We start from the raw sequence: 21971 nt of genomic DNA on the forward strand, positions 1-21971 counted from the left end.
TAGAGTGATAAATAGATAACGATTATTATGAGGCCGATAGCAATATGGCAACGATAATTTCAACGTTTTAATGACGTTCAACAAAAACAAAAACACGTTTAATAAAAAACGTAAAAAAATAAATAAACATCAACTCAATCAATACTTTTTCTATGGTCTCAAACGGACACTTTGCATATCTTTAAATAGCTTAGTTATAATCGCTATGCCAATGGGTTTTTTTAAAGAGCATATATGCAAATGAAAAAATTCAAATTGTAAAAGGTCATTTAATTAATTTTGCAAGTGAAATTTGATAGAATTTGAGAAAGTCGTTCAAAATATTTTATATATGTTTTTAGGTTTATTTATTGATTATATGATAAAAGTGCTTTATCTCTATTATACATTTTATTTCATCCCATTGATAAGTAAGACTTTAAAACAGTTTGCAATCTTGAAGATATAATACATTTTCGATAGTAGACGCGTGTGTAACTTCGTCCAAGTTCTTTGTTTAATGGTAAATATCAAATAATAGTATTCTTAAGCATTTCTAGAATAAGTAATTTATACAATGTTTCATTTGTACTTTTCAATAGTCATCTTTGTCTTTTTCTTTTTCATTAGATTTATATTATAAAGACCGTAACGAGATTTTTTTTACTATAGAATAATGTTTTTAAGATTTAATACAATCGGAATCACGAAAAAAAAAGTAAAACCACTTTTCACAACTTTTTTATCTGGTGATAAAATTGATAAAATTGATGAAAACGGAAGACATTTTGAGATTTTATTTCTATTACATGCGTGCTTAAAATATCATTAAAGTCGATTAACGTTTTTATAAGATGGAAATGGTTAAAAATTATGAAAATCACAATTTTCGTCGTTTTCACGGATTTCGACGTCTGTCGCTTATTTTCACACCAACTGTCAAGTGTAAACATAAACTGTGCTATAAAGACAGACAATTTGTTCTATTCAGTTTTGCTTATTTCTGTAAATCATATAACATAGATTAGGAAACAAATAATCGACACATCTGTTATTCATGCATTTTCTATCTATTGTAAAAAGTTATTAGTATATTGTGAATTATTTATTGGAGGGATAAATATTTTCAGAGATATATAAACAAAAAAAATCACTAGAAAGTACATGTCGATTTTTATAATCATTGAGGTACAAATGAAACGATAAAAATCCTAAGAGAAACGTACTTAAAATACAATCGTATTATTTTTACAGATTTTATATATATATATATAATATATATATATATATAATATATATATATATATATATATAATATATATATATATATATAATTATTAATGGAAGACGACCAATATATATCTTCAGGAATTAATCTAAATATTTACTGAATTCACCTCTTATAAACATTCAAAAATTTGAGGTGGTAATACTGATTCCGTTCAAAGAATAAATTTACAGAGCCCTCTGTAAAATCGACTTTCATTAAACGTAAACAATTTGCTTGTAAAAAATTCATATATTATTACTGTTTCATCTTGGTTATAATTCAGGTGAGTTGAATAATATGATTATTTTATTTTATCTTTTTCCGTTTGATGAAACTTTTTGTTCCGAGAGATTAATGATAATAAATACCGTACTTAAAGCACTTTATCTAAGATACCACCGAGATTATGATTTTTTTTACGTTTGATATATTTTATCACGAGGCTTTTCTAAATTCTTTTTCTCTTTATCTTTTTATCTTTTTATTTTCTTTTTTTTTTTTTCTTTTTATTTATATTTCTTTTATCCATAAGTATCTTTTTTCAGAATTGTCAGATAAAGATTAAAAAAAGTAGAAGATTCATAATGTTTTTTTCACTTAATTCGTTGTACGAAGGTTACACACTTCCTCTTGATTTCTGTTTGTATAATCTATATATAGTTCTCTTACTCGACTACACGAATATGAGATGTCACTGTACATTACATTCATCTCTCTCTCTCTCTCTCTCTATGTATATATATATATATATATATATATATATATATATATATATATATATATATATATAAAATAATGTACGACATCCAGATAAATCGGCTTTACATAGTATTCTCCTGGAACTCGATGACACGCACGTGTATATATATATATTATTTGTTTTCCAATTCTTTGAAGTTTCGGTGTAATAATCTATGTGTAGTATAAAATAATTGAAAGGAATCCAAGTGACATCATGATCATGAGAATGAGAATGAATTGCTTTGTTTGCAATATATTAAAATCGTTTGCGTTAAGAATTTAAGACTGGATAAATGGAAGGTATTGCGATTGCATTCTATTTTCCCGAATTGATGTGCAATACAAATTGATAGATTGTTTTGAATATATACTTATATTGATAGATGATAATGAAAAGGGATATTTTTTTTTTTAATATTTCACCACCGATTCGATACGACAAATAATCTATGTATATTACCTTGTCAAAGAAGGCACACCTTAATTTCTTAGATTTTTTTTTTATCGAATAAGATTAATTTTATCGACTTTGTTATCCGACTATTGCTTCATATCACCCTAAATACGATATTTTTTATCTTTCGAGAAAATGATAATCTGTTATTAAAATACATTCGTATGTAGATCCGGCAATAGTTCATCTATCGTAGATTTTATACTTTAATATAGATTTAGTAAAGAAAATATATCTTACGTAACCAAACAAGTTTATTTTCTTTAGAATGTTGACGTTTGCTTTATATTATCATTTATATTTAACGTTTATAGAAATGTTTTATTTATTTATCGATTTTTTTTTCTTTTCTTTATAGATTTAACAGTACTTGAATTACAACAAAAACAAAATCAATTACAAGAATGACAGATATCATCCAACAAAATAGTTATTCAAACTGTTTAGAACACTTTAAGAAACCAGGAAATTTACCACCACCATCACCACGTTTCATAGAAACAATTCATGAAGTTAATAATTTAGATTATAGGTTTGAATCTGCCAGATTAAAAAGCTTTAAAAAGTGGCCCGTTTTATTTGTAAATCCTAGAACTCTGGCAGCGGCAGGCTTTTATTACGTGGGTGTAAGTGATCGAGTACATTGTTTCGAATGTCAGATAGAATTATATAATTGGGAACAAGGAGATATTCCTATGGTTGATCATGAACGTTCTTCACCAAGTTGTCGCTTTGTAAGAAATATTCCATGCGGTAACGTACCTATCGGTACTGATCCTGCTTTGGTAAATTTACCAAGCCCTCGTAGCCAAGATGTTTGTGGAATATATAATCTAGAAAGTCAATCAAAGTTCGATAAAGAAAAAAATAAGTTAAGTTCTTTAGGAATTGAAAGGCCAAGATCACCAGTATATTCAAAATATGCCAGCATAGAATCTAGAATAAGGAGCTTTGATACGTGGCCAAAATCTTTGTCACCAGACAAGAACCAATTGGCAGAAGCTGGATTTTTTTATACCGGAAAAGAAGACCAAACAGTGTGCTTCCACTGTGGAGGTGGATTAAAAGATTGGAAACCGGAGGATGATCCATGGGAGCAACACGCCAAGTGGTTTTCAAAATGTTATTATCTTTTAATGGCTAAAGGAAAAGATTATGTGAATGCAGCGACGGGACAATATGTAACATCATCATCGTCGTCATCATCATCATCATCAGCATCAGCATCAGCATCAGCATCAGCATCAGCATCATCCAATGAGGTAATTCAATTTTTGTCTCTTTTGTTTGCTACTATCTTGTTTGCTTTTATATGTACACATGTAGGTACATTATATATGTTTATTTTGACAAAATTTATATTTTACATAGGTAACTTTAAATATTAAACTGCTCCCTTTCATCGAGAAGATTGAAAAAAAACCACTAAAGGAAGTATCTAAATCAGAGGAACTTGAGAATAATCCCAAGTCCGAAAACAATGATATAAAAAGCTCGAGTTCTAATTCATCCAACTCTATGACAGAAAAGAAATATGAGAAAGATGGAAGATTATGCAAAATCTGTTACAATGCAGAAATGAGTATAGTATTTTTACCTTGCAAACATATGATTTCATGCCTTAATTGCGCATCTCTTTTATCGCAATGTCCTATTTGTCGAAAACCAATAGATTTAGTAGTAATAGCAATCTTATCTTAAAAAGTATTATTAATATACATTATACAATAACTATTAATCAGATAGAAGAACTCATATACAAGAGTATTTCTAATTGTTCATATCTATATTATATTAAAGTTTTATATAAAAGAAAAATAATGTGTATTCTTTTATTTTCTTATAAAATATTAAAAATGTATTTCATATTTTCTGTAAATAAAATTTTAATACGAATGACGAACTTTATTTGGATTGGATAAAAATAGCAGGAGTTTTTAGAAAATTATACGCACTTGATAGAGCATATATTAACGTATTTGGGATCGATGATATACCTCTACGTCATTTTAAAATCTTTAACCTAAAGCCGGTAACGTAGTCTTGCGCCATTTCAAAATCCTCTAGCTAAGGAGCGCTAACGTCGTCTTATGTCATTTCATCCATTTAAAATGGAAGAATAATCCGTATAAAATCCCGTAGATTTATCGATACAAAAATTCTTACATTTTATCACATTGCAAAATCATAATTTAAAAGTTTGAGTACAAGATCGAATCTCAAATCGAATCCCAGATCGTGAATTTGGTCTCGAAATAATAACAACTCGAAATAATAACAACTAAATATATTATGTGTTGAGAAACTTTTGGGTTTCCGGCTCTTATCAGAAGATAACTACATCTCTAATGTTACGTATTTCAATAAATGGTTAAGTAACATTATCTTTATTCTTTATCAAAGTCCAATCTATCCATCAAAATATTATTATTTATATTAAATCAAGAATCTCTAGTTGAGAGATAAATGTACATTCGCCAAGATAAATATTATACTATATCTTTTTTATAACGCGAAATTATTTGATATTACGTCGAGAGCAGTCCGTTATTTGTATCCATATTATTTAATTAAAAAAAAGAAGAACTGTTTTACTCTCGATTTTTACTTCGATAGATCGTAGCAAGAATCAGTGTCGCCTCCTATCGGTTAATTTTAATGGTTGTATACACGAATATATATGTACTTATAAACGAGCAAAATGATACAAGTACGATATTAGCAGTATCAAGATAGTGATGTGTATGATTAAAATACGTCAGCTAATGATCTCTCATTTGAATAATTATTCTAATGGATTATATTTTATGTGAATACATATTTAAAGAATTAGAAGCCGATAGTGGAATTGATTAGAATTATAATAATTAAAATAATTCATATATTGCTTTACATAACCAATAAAGAGTTTACTTATATCGCTGTGTAATTATATCAATAATAGGAGTGACTCGAAAAAGAATTTCTTCTGATTTCTTTGCATTTCCATCTTTGTGATATAAATTAATCGTGACAATGTAATAATGGCTGATTTATTTGACATAGCGAATATAATTACAAGCGTAGGCGTTGGTGCCGTCAAAATTAAATCGGAACCGGGCTTGCCGGAAAAATCATCGAATGAAATTTTGACAGAACTTTTCAGTACCTTCGATGCAGACGAGGGAATAGTATCACCAGAGAATAGTGATCAACAAGTTCCAGATGCAATTGTTAAAGCGGAGAAAAAGGAAAAAGCACAAATGGAGAAAAGAAAAAAAAAGGGGAAGAAGAAGCATAAACATAAGGAAAAAAAGCATAAAAAAAGATCTAAACACAGTTCTTCGGACAGTAACAATAGTGATGTAGAAAGTACTGGTAAATTAGAATTTATATAAATTTTGTTCTTATTATCAATGTTAAGGTTTTAAAAGAATTATATATATATATATATATATATATATATATATATATATGTATGTATAAAATTATGTATTTTTAGTTAGTAAGAAAAGGAAGAAACATAGGAAAAAGTCTAAGCGCAAGCATGAATCACATTCAAGCAAATCATCAGAATCTGATGAACCTAAACCCAAAATTGCAAAGGTTGATACTAATATTTCCCTTACCGAAGAAGAAAATATTAGAGTTGATGTCTCAGATAAAGAGCATATTAATGATGTACAATTGAGAGAAGTAGGATTGATAAAGGAAGAGACCGTATCTACAAACGCATCTACAATCCATGGTAAAGAAGATAGAGATTTTGAAAGTCCTAAATTACCACCTATTCCAAAAAAAATAGATGACGAATTTGAAGAATCGGTATTACCAAAAATTCTTGGTTTGTTGATGTTCTTTTTTCTACCTAATATCTTATAACATGGATAGTTCATAGTTATATGTATGATAATATTTTATCTTTGTATATAGATAAACCAAAACAGTCTGTGCAAGGAAAAATCATTATAAAGGATCTTAAAAATAGTATTGTTTATAATGAAACTGTAAAGGAAATAGAGAATAAGGAAAAGGCAAAAGCTGCGCGTATGGAGGATGGTGAATTAACAGACAGCAGTAATAATAATAGAACACCGACATTAAGTCCTACACCACCACCGTGTAATTCATTTAGATCTCCCACATTGAGTCCTGATGATACGCTTAAATCTGAATTGTCAGGTCCCTTGAAATCTAGGAATGATCTTAGATTAATTTTAAGGGAAAAAGAAAAGAAAAGACTGGAAGTAACAGGGAAGTCAAGAAATTACAGTGATAAGGATCGCAAGGATATGAAAATATATAATAAAGTTAAAAACAAAAATAGCAAACGTAGTCGAAGTTGCCATTCACAAGAGAGAAATAGATCAGATTCTCAAACACGTTCCCATCGTAGTAGGAGTAGAGATAGAGATAAACATTCTGATAGAAATAAGGAAAGACGTGATAGAGATAGAAGCTTTGAACGACGAGATTTGGGAAGAAGTAGGGAAAGGAAGAGGCACAAAAGTCGTAGTAGAGACAGGAGTAGGGAGAAGTATATACGGGGACGAAGTAGGAGTAAAGAAAGAAAGTTAGTATTTTAATTATTATATGAATCATATATTCTTGTCAATCATATGTCTTGAAAAAATATTTTTCTTTTTACCAGAGAGCGTATCGAAATTGACAAAAAAAAGCTTCTGGATGAACTTACAGGTTTATATTTTTATTAAAGAAAAATTTTATTTCTCAATATTTTGCTCGCCCCTTTGACAAAGGAAATTCTACACACATCTTTTATTGCTTATAGATTTTTGTAAATCATTGTCAAAATCTGAAGCATTAGGAGAATTATCTAATCTCTCTTCTGAAGAAGATGGAAGCGAGTCTGAAAAAGGTTTTCATCATCCATTTCTTCTCAAAGAAAGGCCAAGTCCTATCGTTATGAATATCCGAGTACGTCTTGTTTATAAAATCCTAAAATCTAAAAAAGGTTTTCAATTAATGGCATAGATTTGTAAATATTATTTCATTTTGTGTTAATTTTTTGCTTTTAGAATGCAAAGCAATTGCCAACAAAAACATTTCAAGAAAAGACAGCCGAATCTTCGAATCAACTGCGTCTACAATTTCCTGTATCTAGTGGTCAGCATCATAGAAAAACTGGTGAGTTTACTAAATGTTGTTCCTATTGTTCTTGAAATAACAATCATGATCTTCACCAATACTCTAATATTATTATCGTTCTTTTTAAAAATTAATAAAGAAAGCGAATGGATCCCCGTGACACCAAAAAAACCAGAACAAAAGAAACCATTTGTACCAGCATCTGTATCAACTGAACCAATAGTGCCTAAGCCATGTTCCGTACAATCAATACAATCTATACAGCCAGTAGTTTTTCCACGAACATCTATGGCAGGAGTATTACATTTTTTTATACTTGGAAAAAAAAAAAAAAAAAAAAAAAAAAGAAAAAAATTAATTACTCTTTTCTATTTTACAAATTGTGTTACTTTTGATTTCTTTATCATTGCAGTCAGTTGACATTGGATCCATAGTGTCACAGAGATTAGCTGCAATGAGAAAGCTGAGAGAAAATCCGAACGATGTTGGTGCTTTAAATGAAATGTATAGAGCACAAAATGAGGTATTCAATATTTTTTCTATTGATTTCGAGTATCAGTTACGTATATGTGCATATCATCTCTATACGAATTTTTACGTTTTACATTTTTCCCCCCCTTTATATAGATGAGGACCTGGGCAGAAAGTAAACAAATGCCAGGCCAGTTTACTGGTAGTACAGGTGCCAAAGTGCTCTCACCTGCTGAGCTTACCTCAGGTTATCAAGCATGGGCTCATAAGGTAACTGTATTGTAGTAACTAGGGCTCGTATTGTATGAGTGTATGATACACATTTTGTTTCTTACATAAGATACAACATATGGGCCTTTATTATAATTCTTTTTTTATCCTTTTATATTAAAAATGTAACATGCCCATAGGATGAATCTTGCTAGATTAAGTAAATTTTTCTTCTTCTGATAATAGCAAATCTAAGTAATAGAAGACTAAATTGAAAACTTGGCTACATATGATTTCAAATATTGGAGAACTTTCATTATTATATCACATCAGTCATCATATCATACATAGGGCTTGTTACTTTTTTACTTATACACTGATTGATATTGCCTGTAACAAGTTTTCAGGTACAGTCTTAGCTAAGATCAATAAAGTAAGTCATTATTGATCTGATGACTGTGATGTAGGCACAGACCACTTCTTAAGTAGGGGTGGACTCTGTGTCTGCAGGAACACAAGAGAATCATTATTTCTCTAAATATTTTAATAGGTAAATAAAAAAAAAAAAAAAAAAAAAAATAAAAAAAAAGGAGAGAGAGAAAGAGAGAAAGAGAGAGAGAGAGAGAGAGAAAAAAAATCTTTCCAAATAATAAATATAAGAAAAATTGTGCGATTATTAATAGTTACTTCGACTTGTGATCTCTTGTGAGATTATTGCTAACTATCATCAGCTTTATACCATAGGATCCAGAAACTTTAATCATTTTGTTTTAACGATAAAGCTGCGATATTTAGCATTAGTCTGCATCCACCTGAGGGTTTGTTACAGGCACATAGCTACCTCACAGAAGACATAACGTCAGCAGCCTGATGTCCGATTTTTAATTTTATTGGTAAGTATGCTTGCCCAAAAAAAGTTATAAAATTTAGGATTAAATAATAAGTAAATATTATTTAATAAAAAATATTGATGTGAATATTTACATGTATATACACGTATTCTAATTATTTTTAATTATATTGAGCTACAGACATATAAAGGTTTGGTCATGGTTGGGTATAACACACACAATTGATTTTTGTATTGATTTTACATTCATTTTGAGAATAACGAATTATTATAAAAATCATATTACTCTGTGAACTTAAAAAGATATATATTAATGTATATTCAAAATTGATTTACTTATCTTCTTATTAATTATGATAATACTTAAGTGTTTCACAAAAGAAATTATTTAGGATCAATTAGTGTCTGCACAACCTGTATCTGGTGGTATGGGAATGGCTTTATTACAAAAGATGGGATGGCGACCAGGTGAGGGTTTGGGTAAAAATAAGGAAGGTACATTGGAACCATTACAGCTAGAAGTGAAATTAGATAAAAGAGGTCTTATTTCGGAACAAGACATTGGACAAAAGACAAATAAAACGGCAAAACCAATAGTACCGGCTATTAAAACGTTAGAAGGTATAAAAATGATTTTTCATCCATTATAATATTTATAATTTAAATATTTCATGATAATCGGTAATTGTATAAAGGAAAGCATCCAGTATCATTACTTGGAGAGTATTGTTCGAAAAGAAAACTTGGTGCTCCTGTCTATGAATTATGCTTCGAGTGTGGCCCAGATCATAGAAAAAACTTTCTCTTTAAAGTATGTCTTATATATATATATATATATATATTTTCTATTTGACAATTGTTGTTAATAAATTTTCAAAATTATATAAGTATGCCATTATATTTTTACAGGTAAAAGTAAATGGTATTGAATATAAACCAAGCGTTGCTAGTCCTAACAAGAAGCAAGCTAAAGCAGAAGCTGCACAAATATGTTTACAAACCTTGGGTTTGTTATCTTCTTAGATTATTTTCTTTCGGTATTGCACATTGTATAAATTATTTAATCTAATGTAAGCTTACATTAAACTATACAATTTATTCAATGTATATGTGTTTTGTAATGCATCTTCTTCTAATTACAACTTATACATCATTATAACTGTTTTCTAATGATCTCTTTTCCAAGTATTATGAAACATGTATACTGTACGAAATGAAATCTTAAAATCTATGATCTAAATGCTAAATACTAAATATATTTTTAAATTTGGCTCGTATGGAAATGGTTAAGAAATAATTATACTGTAGATTGCTCTACAGGGACATTACTCAATCTAGGAAGAATCATCTTTCTTGAATTTTTAAAAAAGGCTTTTTAAACATTTTTTTTTGTGCATGAAGTTTTGTGCATTCTCGAGAAATACTATTCTTTAATACGATTTTTTTTTCAAAGAAAATAAAGCTCTTTAGGTATGTCCTAGATTAAATGAGACTTTATTCATAAAAATTTTCTATCGAGAATTACGCGTGATCTTACGGATAGCCTAAATCATTATAAAACCAGGGATAGTGAACAGTTTTAAATTCGTTTTAACTATTCGTATTAAGTTTAAGTAGAAACAGAAAATATAAAAAATTCTTTTCGATTAATCTATTCTTCAGAGAAATGTATAATCTGACGTATGATTTCTTTTTGCTTTTGTCATACAATATATATTATAATATTTGTACTATATACAAAACATCTCATTCGTTACAAACTAACAAGATTGTTAGATTTTGCGTGAAAGTAATATATTGTAATATGGGAAAGTTCGTACACGATGCTGTAAACGGACAATGTGAAGAGTGTTACTTTATTGCATTTGTAGTTCATATTTTGTCCATATCTGTCGCTGAAGTCGCATACGTTAAAAACGAAAAGTGATGAACGGGCTTTTATTATTCTAAAATTGACTATGAATTATCGTATGTGATGATTTTGAGAAAATTTATTATAAATGGATGATCTCGTGAAATTTAATATTAAAGAGGTTAAGTGTGACTTGTTACCTGCTATAAATGAATGTACTCAACGTGGTTTATTACATACTACAAAATGGTATACAAAATGATTGTTGGATTGTATTTTAAGAAAAAAACAAAAAAGTCAGTATAATCATCCCTTAACATTTTAGGCTGGCGGAATTGAATTATTCTTTAAAAGATGTCAAATTAGATCTACACGATGTGACCACGGATGATATTGGTTTGACGGAATCGAGCGAGGAAGATGACACGTATATCTTAGCTAAAACTTATTTCGATTTAAAAGAGTACGACCGGGCAGCCTATTTTACAGAAAAATGTACAACTTCGAAAGCCAGGTTTCTGTATTTGTATTCTCGTTACTTATCAGGAGAAAAAAAGAAAATAGATGACATGACGGATATACCACCAGACCCTATGAGAAATGACAGTTTAAAATTACTCTGTGCTGATTTAAGAAAAGATCATTTGGCCGGAAAATTAGACGGCTTTTGTTTATATTTATTTGGGGTGACTCTGAAAAAACTCCAGCTTACCAGAGAGGCAACCGAAGTTTTAGTTGAATCGACTCACAAGCAGCCGATGCACTGGGGTACTTGGTTGGAACTAGCTGCATTAATTACGGATAGGGAAAAATTAGAAAGTTTGCGACTTCCAAATCACTGGATGAAACACTTCTTTATGGCTCACATGTATTTAGAGTTACAACTTATTGACGAGGGTTTAGCTATGTATTGCGAATTACAGTCAATGGGTTTTGAAAAGAATGCATACGTACTTGCTCAAACTGCTATTGCCGTTCATTACAGGAGAGGTAACTTAATTTTTTTTTTCTTTTTCTTTTCTTTTTTTTTTATTTTACATTTGAGTAACAGTAAGATCCAATATTATATAATAATATTCCTTTATTCTCTATATATTTTCAGATGTTGATAATGCTATAAAAACATTTAAACACATAATAAAAGAAGATCCATATTGTCTCGATAATATGGATACATATTCAAATTTACTTTATGTAAAAGAAATGAAAGTAGAATTAGCATATTTAGCTCATAGAGCCACAGAAATAGATAAATATCGATTGGAAACGTGTTGTATAGTGGGTAAGTAATAATATCTACTAGAATTTTGAATAAATTAATCTTTTGACGTTGGAAAATGCGTTACATAGTCTCATTTATCTCCAGGAAATTATTACAGTTTAAGAGCAGATCATCAAAAGGCAGTGATGTATTTCCATAGAGCATTGAAACTTAATCCACAATACCTATCTGCTTGGACGTTACTCGGCCATGAATTTATGGAGATGAAAAATACTAATGGTGCGATTCATAGTTATCGCCAAGCCATCGGTACGTTTTATAGATATGACATCATTTTATTAGGTCGCTCATGACGTTAATTGTCGGATGAATTTATTTTGTATTTTATATAGAAGTTAATAGAAGGGATTATAGAGCATGGTATGGTTTGGGTCAAACTTATGAAATTTTGAAGATGCCTTCTTACGGTTTGTATTATTACAAACAGGCACAACTTTTGAGACCTCATGATAGTCGAATGGTTCTTGCATTGGGCGAGGCATATGAAAAACAAGATAAAATTCAAGATGCGCTCAAGTGTTATTACAAAGCGTGCAATGTAGGGGATATCGAGGGAGTCGCTTTGATAAAGTTAGCCAAGTATGTATTACTTATCTTTTTTTTTCTTTTTCTTTTTCTTTTTTTTTTTTTTTTTTTTTAGAGTAACTTTTTTCTCGAAATTATTTCTAATTTTAGCCTTTATGAAAAGTTGGGTGAACACGATCATGCGGCTGCAGCTTATACAGATTTTGTAATGGACGAATTTAGAAATGCCGATAGAACCGAATTGAGTCACGCTTACAAGTATCTAACGCAATATCACCTGAAACGAGAACAATTGGATCGGGCAAACCATTATGCACAGAAATGTCTACAATTCGATGAAACTAAAGAAGAAGCTAAGGGACTTTTAAGAACGATTGCACAGAAAAGAGCGAAAGTTGAAGAGAGTTCAATGGTGGTAAGGATAAACATTATTTCAACGATTTTATTTTATAATCTTGTTGTTAAACGAGTATAGCTTAAAATTCCTTTTCTCACATCTTTATAGGTAGAAGACATGAATGAGACGGATCCGGTAATCGAACAAGGCGCTAGGACAGATGCTACACCGGGAAATCAATTGTCACCAATGAATTTATCCTTCACACCTACTCCATAGTAACAAAAACTAAAATAATTATTTTTACGTTTTCATAAAATTTTTTGATCGTTGTTATATCATAAATTTCTTTCATACCTTTTCTTTTATTTTTTTTATTTTTTTTTTTTTAAGCAATTGTCAATCATATTTTTTCACGCATACATATATTTTTTTTTAGGTTTTTCAGTTTCAGGCCGAATAATTTCCATCGTCTTCCCATGTTTTTCCATCCTGTTAGATCATCCCTAATCTCATTATAGCAAGCCAGTATCGTCCCTATGATTCTCGTTATCTCTAATGTTTCTTCAACTATCAAGGAGGAAAAGCTTATTCTAAAACTGGTCATGCAGGAAGATGGAGGTAGATATAAAGAATTCCTCAGGCGAATCATTTGCTTTTTGTTCATCGAATTTTTCTATTCATTATTTGATAGTCGGAAATCTTTACATTATTGACAATGGATATTCTCCAAATCTTCAGGCCACGATCTATTTCCAAAGTTTCAGAAATTGTTATTTCTCCCATCTTTCACAGTTTTCTTTCTCTCCGATCGTTTCTTTCCCAACATTTTATTTGTATCTCATATCTTTCATTAATAGGTAAACTTTTCATTGCGAATATACAACGATCCAATAAATCTAGCATGTTTTTTTTGTGTCATCAAGTGTGAAGGAATTATTATTCGCATTGTTGAACGATGATTGTGCCGAGGCCGGTATGGCTTTACAATAAAACTTTGACGTTTCTCTCTTTTCTTGTTGCAGTGGTGATCGGATTACCAGGGAAGAATTATTGTCGGCACTCGTTGTAGTGCTCGTTTTTCGATAATAGACATTAATTCCAAATTAGAAAAATGTTTAAATTAATATATAGAATGTGTCTCGTAGCTTCGGGGATCGGCGGTGAATTGTGTGCATGAAAACAACAACAATAAAAATTCATCATTCGCGAGAATATTAAATAAGGTTTCCGAAAAATCCTTATAATACTTAGAAAAAAGGAGAAATTTGCTATAACTCGAAAAAAAAATGTTAAATGAAGCATACGTTTACAGGAGCTTTTTGTATTATTTTAGTATACAGAATTCACCGCTGAAGTAATTTCTCGAAGCTAAGGGATAACTTGTATTTAAATGGATTAGAATTTTTTTTATTTACAAAGGGTGCTTCGATCACTGGGCGCCCGAGATTTTTTCGAGAAATAACTTTTTTTCTGAATACTTTATTCACTTCGCATCGACATTACTATTTTCGTTTTCATTTTTTCTCATTAAAATTAGTTATGTGCACGTTAGAAGTAAAAACGCGTATTCGGTGTTACGACAAATGAGAAATAGCAAGAAATATCTTCGTGCATTCCTTATATAGTAGTACTACACCATACTGCTACTTATTAAGGGGAGAATTTTGAATAAAGAATCTTCGATAATAAACATATCCTTCGATTTTGAGAAGGAATGAATATAATTCGGAATAACCGGATATATTATAAATCTTAGAAAGACTTTTTTATACAACACTTGTACGCTATAAATTATCTTTGGATCAATTATCTTCGAATGTTGTATTTTTATTTCTATTTGGATTTCTTCCAAGATGATAAATTTCATGCATAATATTGTCATTTTAGCTGCATTAATGGTGCACTTTTAAGTTGCACTTTTAAATTATCAAGAGAATTTCTCTTTTCATAATACATTATTGAAGTATTATTTTATAAGTGCGATGTTTGTATTTATGTTATATAGTTATACATTACGCTTAACTATACTTAATTGATAAAATGAAATGAAACTTAAAAAGTATATAAGTTGGAACATTATAAAAGAAAAATTCGTTGAAACGTTTGACTTTCATTATGCGCCATTAATGTACCTAAGGTATGACAATAACATCTGTTTTATATTATTTATTGCTTATTCCTTTAATAAATTTTTAAATATTACTATACATTCGAAAAATGTTGAAAAATATGTTGAAAAATTGGCTTTCGACATTTAAGTTCTACATACATAATAGAATACGGGGAATGTTTATGAATTATATCTTTTTTTTTTTTCTTTTGTTTCTTCATATTTGTCCTTTTGTTTCATTTCTACGTTTGTTCTTTTCGTATCAAAATGAAAAACAATTAGAGCCACACCTTATATCCATAAACTAATATAATATGTAATATAAAAAAAAGAAACGCATTGCTGTTAAGCTCATTATCCTTTTTGATTACTATACCACCTTCAATTTGATATATTCCATTTAATATAATAATTAAATTATCTGAATAAAATAATATAATTTATAACCCGTAAATTATTTGAGAAATTTTACTTCGAAATGCTTTGTTGGAATACGTTCGATAAACGTACGCGTTCAAAGTTCGCGTGATGATGATTATCATCGATCCGTTTTTCGTTCCAGTCGCGTAGTCGTTGAGCTTCAACCAACGATGGCAAACGAACAATGTTTTTTTTTTTCTTTTTCACATCGATAGACTTTTATACAGAGTTCAATCTAATTTATTGCAAATTTAATGTACATATTATTTCTCTGAATATAATATATTTTGTTATATATATATATATATATTTTTTTTTTAACCCGAATTTTGATGGATAATGTTTCTTTAAGAGTAAATGTAATTTTTCCTCTTCTTTCTTTCGCGTAGCCACGCGTTGAACGCGAAGCAAGGTGGAATCTTAACGATTATGGAACTCTGTTATAGGCATGGACGCACGCAAGCATGCACCGCACGCGAGCCAGTATGCGGCAAGCACACAGCACGGAGGCAACCAGGTAGCACGCACGCATGCACGCACGCATGCACGCACGCACGCACGACGTACGTATGCATGCATGCATGCATGCATGCATGCACGCACGCACGCACGCACTCGCTCACGCAAGACTTTTGCTCGATCTTGCTCAGTCAGACTCTTCGAAGAAAAATATATTCTTATAAATTGGTAAACGAGCGTAACGAATAATGAAAACGATCGATAACGACGAAACGAACGATATGTGGTATTTTGTAAGAGATCGAGAAAATAATTTGATTTATTCGATCAGGCAATAGATCTATTTTAATTCTTTCATTTGATTCTATTTTAAAGCGGAAAATACGAGGAATGTGTGTATGGTCGATGAGAGAGAGAGAGAGAGAGAGAGAGAGAGAGCCAGAGAGAAAGGCTCCGGGAGTTTTGAATTTGGCGCGGTTCCGTTAGTCGCACGGCAGCCATATTGACTGTATACTCCCGAGCAACTTGGACGATGTTTGTGCGTACCTGGCACGATCGCTGCTCTCTCGCGTTCGCCGTTTTATTCGCCGTGTAAACGCTTTGGTATCAAGCGTCACTCGATCGGCCGGTCGTTCGAACGCTTTTCGATTTAGTTTATTTCTTTTGACATGTCAAGCCAAATATGCTTAAAGTGGAACAGCTTCCTGAACAATATCGCTACGAGCTTCGAGAGTCTTTGGGAGGAAGAAGGCCTGGTGGACGTGACACTTGCGAGTGACGGACAGTGTCTCACAGCCCACAAAGTGATACTTTCTGCCAGTAGTCCTTTCTTCAAGAAAGTCTTCCAGGTAAGAGATCTTTATTGATTTTTCAAGATTTAATATGAGTTAAGAAGAAATCCTTCTTTCGTCATTCTCCTTTCCTTCCCATTGCCTCGATCAATTCTATTTACCTTTTTTCTTGTCAATCACTTTAAACGTTTGACAGCTGCCATTCGTATTTCCTGATGCTTTTCAAGGAAAATTACTTATTACCTTTTGACACGATTCTCTCTTCGAAACGTTGCTTTCTCGAATTGTCTCTGTAGTGATAATAAATATTTAATTTTCAAGTATAACCTTTTGTTTGTTTCTTTTTTTTTCTTTTTTTTTTTTCTTTTTTCTAGGCTAATCCATGCCAGCATCCAGTCATAATATTGCAAGATGTACGTTTTAGCGAACTCGAGGCATTACTCATATTTATATATAAAGGAGAGGTTAATATCGAACAGAAAAATTTGCCTGCTTTGTTGAAAGCAGCTGAAACATTGCAAATACGTGGCTTGTCGGGAGGAGATATTTTTGCTAAGGATCAGTATAAGAGGTTGGCAGAATTGGAACAGGCTGTAGCCGAAGAGGATATACCTGTTGTTAAGGAAGAAGCACCTAAAAAGAAACAAAAAATTTGTAAACAACATAACAATTCTATTTTGGAGAAGGCTTTAACTCCAAGAATATCGCAATCTGAGAATACCAGTGAATCGAATGAAAGCGAACAAAGTGGGAAGGACACTGATCATGGGTCATCCGATGCATTGTCCAATCCTGTGTTTCATCGTTTAGAAATGAAAGTTAGTTTATTTGCCATGCACCTTTGATAATATCTATGACAGTTAATGTATAGAATAAGATTAAGAAATAAATTAAAATATTATAGATAGAACCATTGGAGATGATGCCCGAAGACTTACAAAAACGAACATCAACGGATAAAGATCCAGTGGAAAGATTGGACACTGGACAAGTGGACGGTATGCAAGGTCAGTTAACAAAATATTTACTCACTTCACATTTGTACTTCTATACTTGTATATTAGCATATAATTCTTTTTCTTCTACTTGTTTCAAGTTATTATTTTTATATTATTATTTTCCTTACGTGTTGTACGTCTGTCAGATAAATTCATTTATGCATTCTACACAAAAGATTTCCTTTTTTTAAACTTGTACGTTGGATCATTTATTAGATATTGGTGATGTTTTAGACATCGAATTAAAGCCAGGAATGATATCTAGTCACTATAGTTCACATTTTTATGTCTTATCGATTATTCGTAGAGAAAGAAAATACGGGTTCAAAAGCGCATTACATATTCTTTTTTTTTCTTTTTCTTTCTTTCTTTCTTTTTTTTTTTTTTACACCTGCGTTTTTGTCATTTGCATAATCGGAATTTCTTTTTTGATACAATAGATCGGGATGTGAAATTAACGTAACGAAATATTTACTCGTGCAGTTTTCAACTTGTACTTTAGGAAATATGTACAGTTTTAATACGTAGAACTCGGAAGTGCAGAGAAACATTGAAACCATTATAAATGTTTAGCGAAATTCAATAACTTTCCACGATATAAGCGACACTCGCTATATTTATTTATTTATTACGCGTACTTGAGAATCGTCTACCGGCAGCTATTAGGTACCAAAGGCATTTTCTTTGGTACCAAATTCGATGCTCGCCAGAATTTTTAGTTTGCTTTTATCGTAATTTTTGTTTCGCTCGATTGGCGATTCGCATTTATTTTTCGTTGTTACGCCATGAGGATGTTGAGAAAAAGAAGGAACGAGAGAGCGCACGAATGAGAGAAAGGGCGATTGCGTGTTGAAGGAGTGAGAGGGAGAAAGAAAGTGTCGTGTATATCGGTAGATGCACGAGGTGATGCGTGCATGGAGGAGAGAAAGAGAGCGAAAGAGTAAGGTGAAAGGGCAATTGTACGAGAGCTGGATAAGATGTCGTTAAAGGAGATAGAAAAGATAGTTATTTTCTTGAAATGATGTGCCTGCTATATAATCAACGTATTACATCGTACAGAAAACATTAGAAGCCGATTCTATCCAGCTCTGCGTAAGTACGCGCGTGCGATCGATCGTTTCACCGATCACGATTCTTGATTCCTCTTTTACGTACGATCCCGATCCAGATATCCAAATATCCAAGGAATATCGTGTGAAACGAAAGTCGAATGTACGCGCTTATACATGTTTGTTTGTTTGTTTGTTTGTTTGTTTGTTTGTTTGTTTGTTTGTTTGTGCGTGCGTGCCTGCGTGCGTAAGCGCGCGTCTCTGTAAGCGTGTCGTTTGCGGGGAGAGCCGTGTCTAAAGCGCGCTGTGCTGATGTGTGTGGCAGGGTCTGGGAACAGTCCTGCTGAAGACATTTCCGGTATATCTGGATTATCCGGCCTAACTGGATTCTCGGACGTGAAGCCGCTGCTTTACTCGTATCAGCAACTACCTTACGCCGATCTACTACCGAGCCCGGACATTATCTCAACGTGGGCGTCCTCTCGTCCGATGGATCATCTAGCTTGCGATCTCATGAAGATTCTCTTTACTCCTGAAGAGAGGATACTCTGCAACGTCAATGGTAAAATGGGAAAGCAGCAATTCGATAGCAACAAGATACACCTGATAAGGGAGGTTTTGCTTCACTTTAGCGGCATCGCGCCAAACAGCATCGAGTGGGAGGAAGTTTGGAAGAATTGCGTAACAAAGATCGACACTAGTAATAGGGGCTTGAAAAGGTATCTCTTTCAGAGGCGTTCCGTTTACACGCAATGACTAGGGCGTTTCAAGTCAGGGGTCAAACGGAAACGTTTCCACTGGCTGGAATAGGCCGTTTTCGATCTGCCGTCGCCCCATAATTCGCTCCCCCCCCTCCCCCATTTCGACCTCAACTTCCTCCCCGTTTTTTCGCTTCTAGCTTTGTCGTATTCTCGATTGAAATCCACGATAGAACGAAGCGCGCGAAAACGGCTGCGACGAAGGAGGCTAGGATTTTGATTCGAGCAATCAAATATTAGACGCGTAAATGTTGAATAGAGAATTGGCGATAGATTCGTCATGAATAGAAATCGTTCGGGGTGACAGGTTAAACGTTAGAAAAAGGAAGAAGGTGATCGCGAATCACTCATTCTCTTCTCCTGCTTCTTAGGTTTACGTGTTTATCCTCCTACAGGCGAGGAGACATCGATCGTTCTTGACTTTTTTTTTCTCTTTTTATTTCCTTTTTTTTTTTTTCTTCTTTTTTTTTTCTATCATTATTACTCTAGCATCGTGTACGAACCCTTTGTTTTCCTATCGTGCGGCCGCGTTACACGACATTCCTTCTTCTTAATCTATTTATTTATACGGTGTTCACGCAATCGCAAGTACGCACTATCGCCGTAGACGGCGCACGATATCAAACTCGGTTTAGCTCGCAGGCACGCGAGGATGCATCGCGGAGACGATACGAGTACGTCGCCGCGACACACAAATGCAAGGCGCGCACGCACACACGGCTAAGGTAGATAGATAGAGAGAGAGAGAGAGAGAGAGAGAGAGAGTATGTGTGTGAGAGAGAGAGAGAGAGAGAGAGAGAGAAACACTATACGACACGAGACGCGCGCGCGTGAGCAAGCGTGCCGGCCGTGCTAGAGACGCGTGCGTGATCGTGTCGCGCACGGCGACATTATCGGCTATTTTACCGTGTATACTTAAACAAGGAAAAGAACTCGTAGCTCTTACGATGAGACTAGTAATTTAAGACATGCTTGTAGAATATTTAAAAGCGGAAAGCGCGTCGTTACGGCGCCCAACTATTAGGGTACGTACATACATAGACGATAGGTCCGCTCGTTGGTTCGTTCCTTTTTTCATTTTATTTATCCAACAGCCTTGATCACTTTTTCCTCCTTTTCCTTTCCTTTCCTTTCCTTTCCTTTCCTTTATCTTATTTTTTGGACGGATTCGTTTACGAGATCAGATTTGTAATAGACCGATAATAAAGTTTGATATGAATGTACGGACGAACCGTCGAACGAACCGATCGTTATTTAAAGCGATATTATTGTAGACAAGACACACGATTGGTCGCAAATAAACCTATTTTACATTTTTAGCGGTTTACTTCTTCTCCGAATTATATTCCGTCCTTTTTATCGTATCCCGTCTATTTCATTTATTTCCGAAAGGATAAAACGCAGTGCTCGATCCGGACGAACGTCAAAGACGAGGAGTGAATGACAGGGAGGGAAAAGCTAAGCGATATGATTTCAATCGTCTACGGCGATTAATTGTAGGGTCTTCGAAGCCGGCCGTGACGATAATCGCGGAAGCACAGGAAAGTTCGAGTTTTCGAGTCTCCGAAAGAATTCCGGAGGAGAGTCGAGGTCGGAAAGGTTCAAAGGATGGAAAGGACGGATCTCTTTGGTCGACCGTACAAAATCAAGGAGAATCTGGGCTCCTCGAGCTGGAACGTCCTCCCAAGGAAGAAGCGACGATAGAAGCAACGACAGAAACGACGACAGATACCTCCTCGTGCTTTTCGTTGGAGCACGTCGCTGGTGGAGGATCCCGTTCGAGTTTCTCTCCTGCCTTCCCTTCGTCCAGTGGTTCGGAGTTTTCAGAGGAGACCGTCAAAGGAGGTCCCGCATATCCGCCTTTTCCCTGTCCCTTTTGCGATCGTGCCTACACCAGCTGGGGCTTTCGAAGAAGACACATCAAAGCCGTTCATACTGTATCGCCATCCCTTCATTGCAAGTGGTGTTTACAGGTTCGTTCGTTATCGTTCGTTGTGCTGAAAAAAGAAAAAGAAAAGAAAAAAAAAAAAAAAAAAGAAAAGAAAAGAAAACAAATGCCAAGACGATCGAGATTGAGTTTAACGATCTTACACTTATATTCCTTCCTTTTTCCTTTAGGTTTTACCTACGCATGCCGCTTGGAGACGGCACGTTATATCCGCGCACAACCTGTCGGCGAATGACGCCCACAACGGTCTATTGATCTTAGAAGAGGCGCATATGGTCCTGCAGATAGCTCGACCAACAAGATTGGATACCCTGGTGAACATTATCAAGCAAAGTTCCCAACAAAACGATAATTCTCAGCTTGAGAAAGATTGAAA

At 33.0% G+C, this 21971-nt stretch overlaps 4 protein-coding genes across 12 annotated transcripts; all 4 read left to right on the forward strand.

Annotated features, from left to right (window-relative positions):
* Positions 1-1307: 1307 nt before the first annotated feature.
* Positions 1308-4262, forward strand: LOC124425680 (baculoviral IAP repeat-containing protein 3-like). Of its 2 annotated transcripts, none has more exons than XM_046966352.1 (3): positions 1308-1532; positions 2803-3706; positions 3816-4262. In XM_046966352.1, exons 2-3 carry the CDS (start codon positions 2849-2851, stop codon positions 4143-4145), a joined length of 1188 nt encoding a protein of 395 aa, XP_046822308.1. In that variant the 5' UTR covers positions 1308-1532; positions 2803-2848; the 3' UTR covers positions 4146-4262. The 2 variants fall into 2 exon arrangements, with proteins under 2 accessions (XP_046822308.1, XP_046822309.1); XM_046966353.1 differs by lacking the exon at positions 1308-1532 and adding an exon at positions 2093-2290.
* An 829-nt stretch (positions 4263-5091) lies between these two features.
* On the forward strand, positions 5092-10170 carry LOC124425677 (protein Son). Of its 3 annotated transcripts, XM_046966341.1 has the most exons (12): positions 5096-5801; positions 5926-6267; positions 6357-6996; positions 7075-7121; positions 7216-7361; positions 7463-7571; positions 7672-7829; positions 7945-8055; positions 8160-8273; positions 9456-9684; positions 9759-9874; positions 9973-10170. In XM_046966341.1, exons 1-12 carry the CDS (start codon positions 5468-5470, stop codon positions 10084-10086), a joined length of 2460 nt encoding a protein of 819 aa, XP_046822297.1. In that variant the 5' UTR covers positions 5096-5467; the 3' UTR covers positions 10087-10170. The 3 variants fall into 3 exon arrangements, with proteins under 3 accessions (XP_046822298.1, XP_046822299.1, XP_046822297.1); XM_046966343.1 differs by lacking the exons at positions 9759-9874; positions 9973-10170 and adding an exon at positions 9043-9106 and having other exon boundaries at positions 5093-5801; positions 9456-9589; XM_046966342.1 differs by lacking the exons at positions 9759-9874; positions 9973-10170 and having other exon boundaries at positions 5092-5801; positions 9043-9595.
* Positions 10171-10299: 129 nt separating this feature from the next.
* LOC124425678 (cell division cycle protein 23 homolog) lies at positions 10300-16718 on the forward strand. Of its 6 annotated transcripts, XR_006942557.1 has the most exons (9): positions 10300-11164; positions 11241-11905; positions 12018-12197; positions 12282-12446; positions 12530-12776; positions 12873-13137; positions 13228-13337; positions 16039-16109; positions 16427-16718. XR_006942557.1 is itself a non-coding variant. In XM_046966346.1 (8 exons), coding segments are annotated over exons 1-8 (1734 nt in total). In that variant the 5' UTR covers positions 10300-11063; the 3' UTR covers positions 16040-16718. The 6 variants fall into 6 exon arrangements, 3 of the variants coding, with proteins under 3 accessions (XP_046822302.1, XP_046822301.1, XP_046822300.1); XR_006942556.1 differs by lacking the exons at positions 16039-16109; positions 16427-16718 and adding an exon at positions 14085-15343 and having other exon boundaries at positions 13228-13680; XM_046966346.1 differs by having other exon boundaries at positions 16039-16718.
* A 1-nt stretch (position 16719) lies between these two features.
* Positions 16720-21969, forward strand: LOC124425609 (protein abrupt-like). The gene is made up of 6 exons (XM_046966161.1): positions 16720-16899; positions 17322-17660; positions 17747-17849; positions 19215-19589; positions 21148-21620; positions 21766-21969. Exons 1-6 carry the CDS (start codon positions 16720-16722, stop codon positions 21967-21969), a joined length of 1674 nt encoding a protein of 557 aa, XP_046822117.1.
* The last annotated feature ends 2 nt before the right edge of the window (positions 21970-21971 follow it).

Source organism: Vespa crabro, chromosome 7 (assembly GCF_910589235.1).
Source record: "Vespa crabro chromosome 7, iyVesCrab1.2, whole genome shotgun sequence".
Classification (NCBI taxonomy): Eukaryota; Metazoa; Arthropoda; class Insecta; order Hymenoptera; family Vespidae; genus Vespa; species Vespa crabro.

What these genes read in the sequence shown, in the direction of transcription:
- LOC124425680 (XM_046966352.1), top strand. Translation starts at nt 2,849, where the DNA reads ATGACAGATATCATCCAACAAAATAGTTATTCAAACTGTTTAGAACAC. An exon ending in CATCAGCATCATCCAATGAG is followed by an intron (nt 3,707 to 3,815) that starts GTAATTCAATTT and finishes TATTTTACATAG; the next exon opens with GTAACTTTAAATATTAAACT.
- LOC124425677 (XM_046966341.1), top strand. Translation starts at nt 5,468, where the DNA reads ATGGCTGATTTATTTGACATAGCGAATATAATTACAAGCGTAGGCGTT. An exon ending in AGTAGGAGTAAAGAAAGAAA is followed by an intron (nt 6,997 to 7,074) that starts GTTAGTATTTTA and finishes TCTTTTTACCAG; the next exon opens with AGAGCGTATCGAAATTGACA. An exon ending in GAAAAAACTTTCTCTTTAAA is followed by an intron (nt 9,875 to 9,972) that starts GTATGTCTTATA and finishes ATATTTTTACAG; the next exon opens with GTAAAAGTAAATGGTATTGA.
- LOC124425678 (XM_046966344.1), top strand. Translation starts at nt 11,064, where the DNA reads ATGGATGATCTCGTGAAATTTAATATTAAAGAGGTTAAGTGTGACTTG. An exon ending in GCTTTGATAAAGTTAGCCAA is followed by an intron (nt 12,777 to 12,872) that starts GTATGTATTACT and finishes TTCTAATTTTAG; the next exon opens with CCTTTATGAAAAGTTGGGTG. An exon ending in TCCTTCACACCTACTCCATA is followed by an intron (nt 13,338 to 14,084) that starts GTAACAAAAACT and finishes TTCTTGTTGCAG; the next exon opens with TGGTGATCGGATTACCAGGG.
- LOC124425609 (XM_046966161.1), top strand. Translation starts at nt 16,720, where the DNA reads ATGTCAAGCCAAATATGCTTAAAGTGGAACAGCTTCCTGAACAATATC. An exon ending in TCTTCAAGAAAGTCTTCCAG is followed by an intron (nt 16,900 to 17,321) that starts GTAAGAGATCTT and finishes AATATCGAACAG; the next exon opens with AAAAATTTGCCTGCTTTGTT. An exon ending in CGTAACAAAGATCGACACTA is followed by an intron (nt 19,590 to 21,147) that starts GTAATAGGGGCT and finishes GATTAATTGTAG; the next exon opens with GGTCTTCGAAGCCGGCCGTG.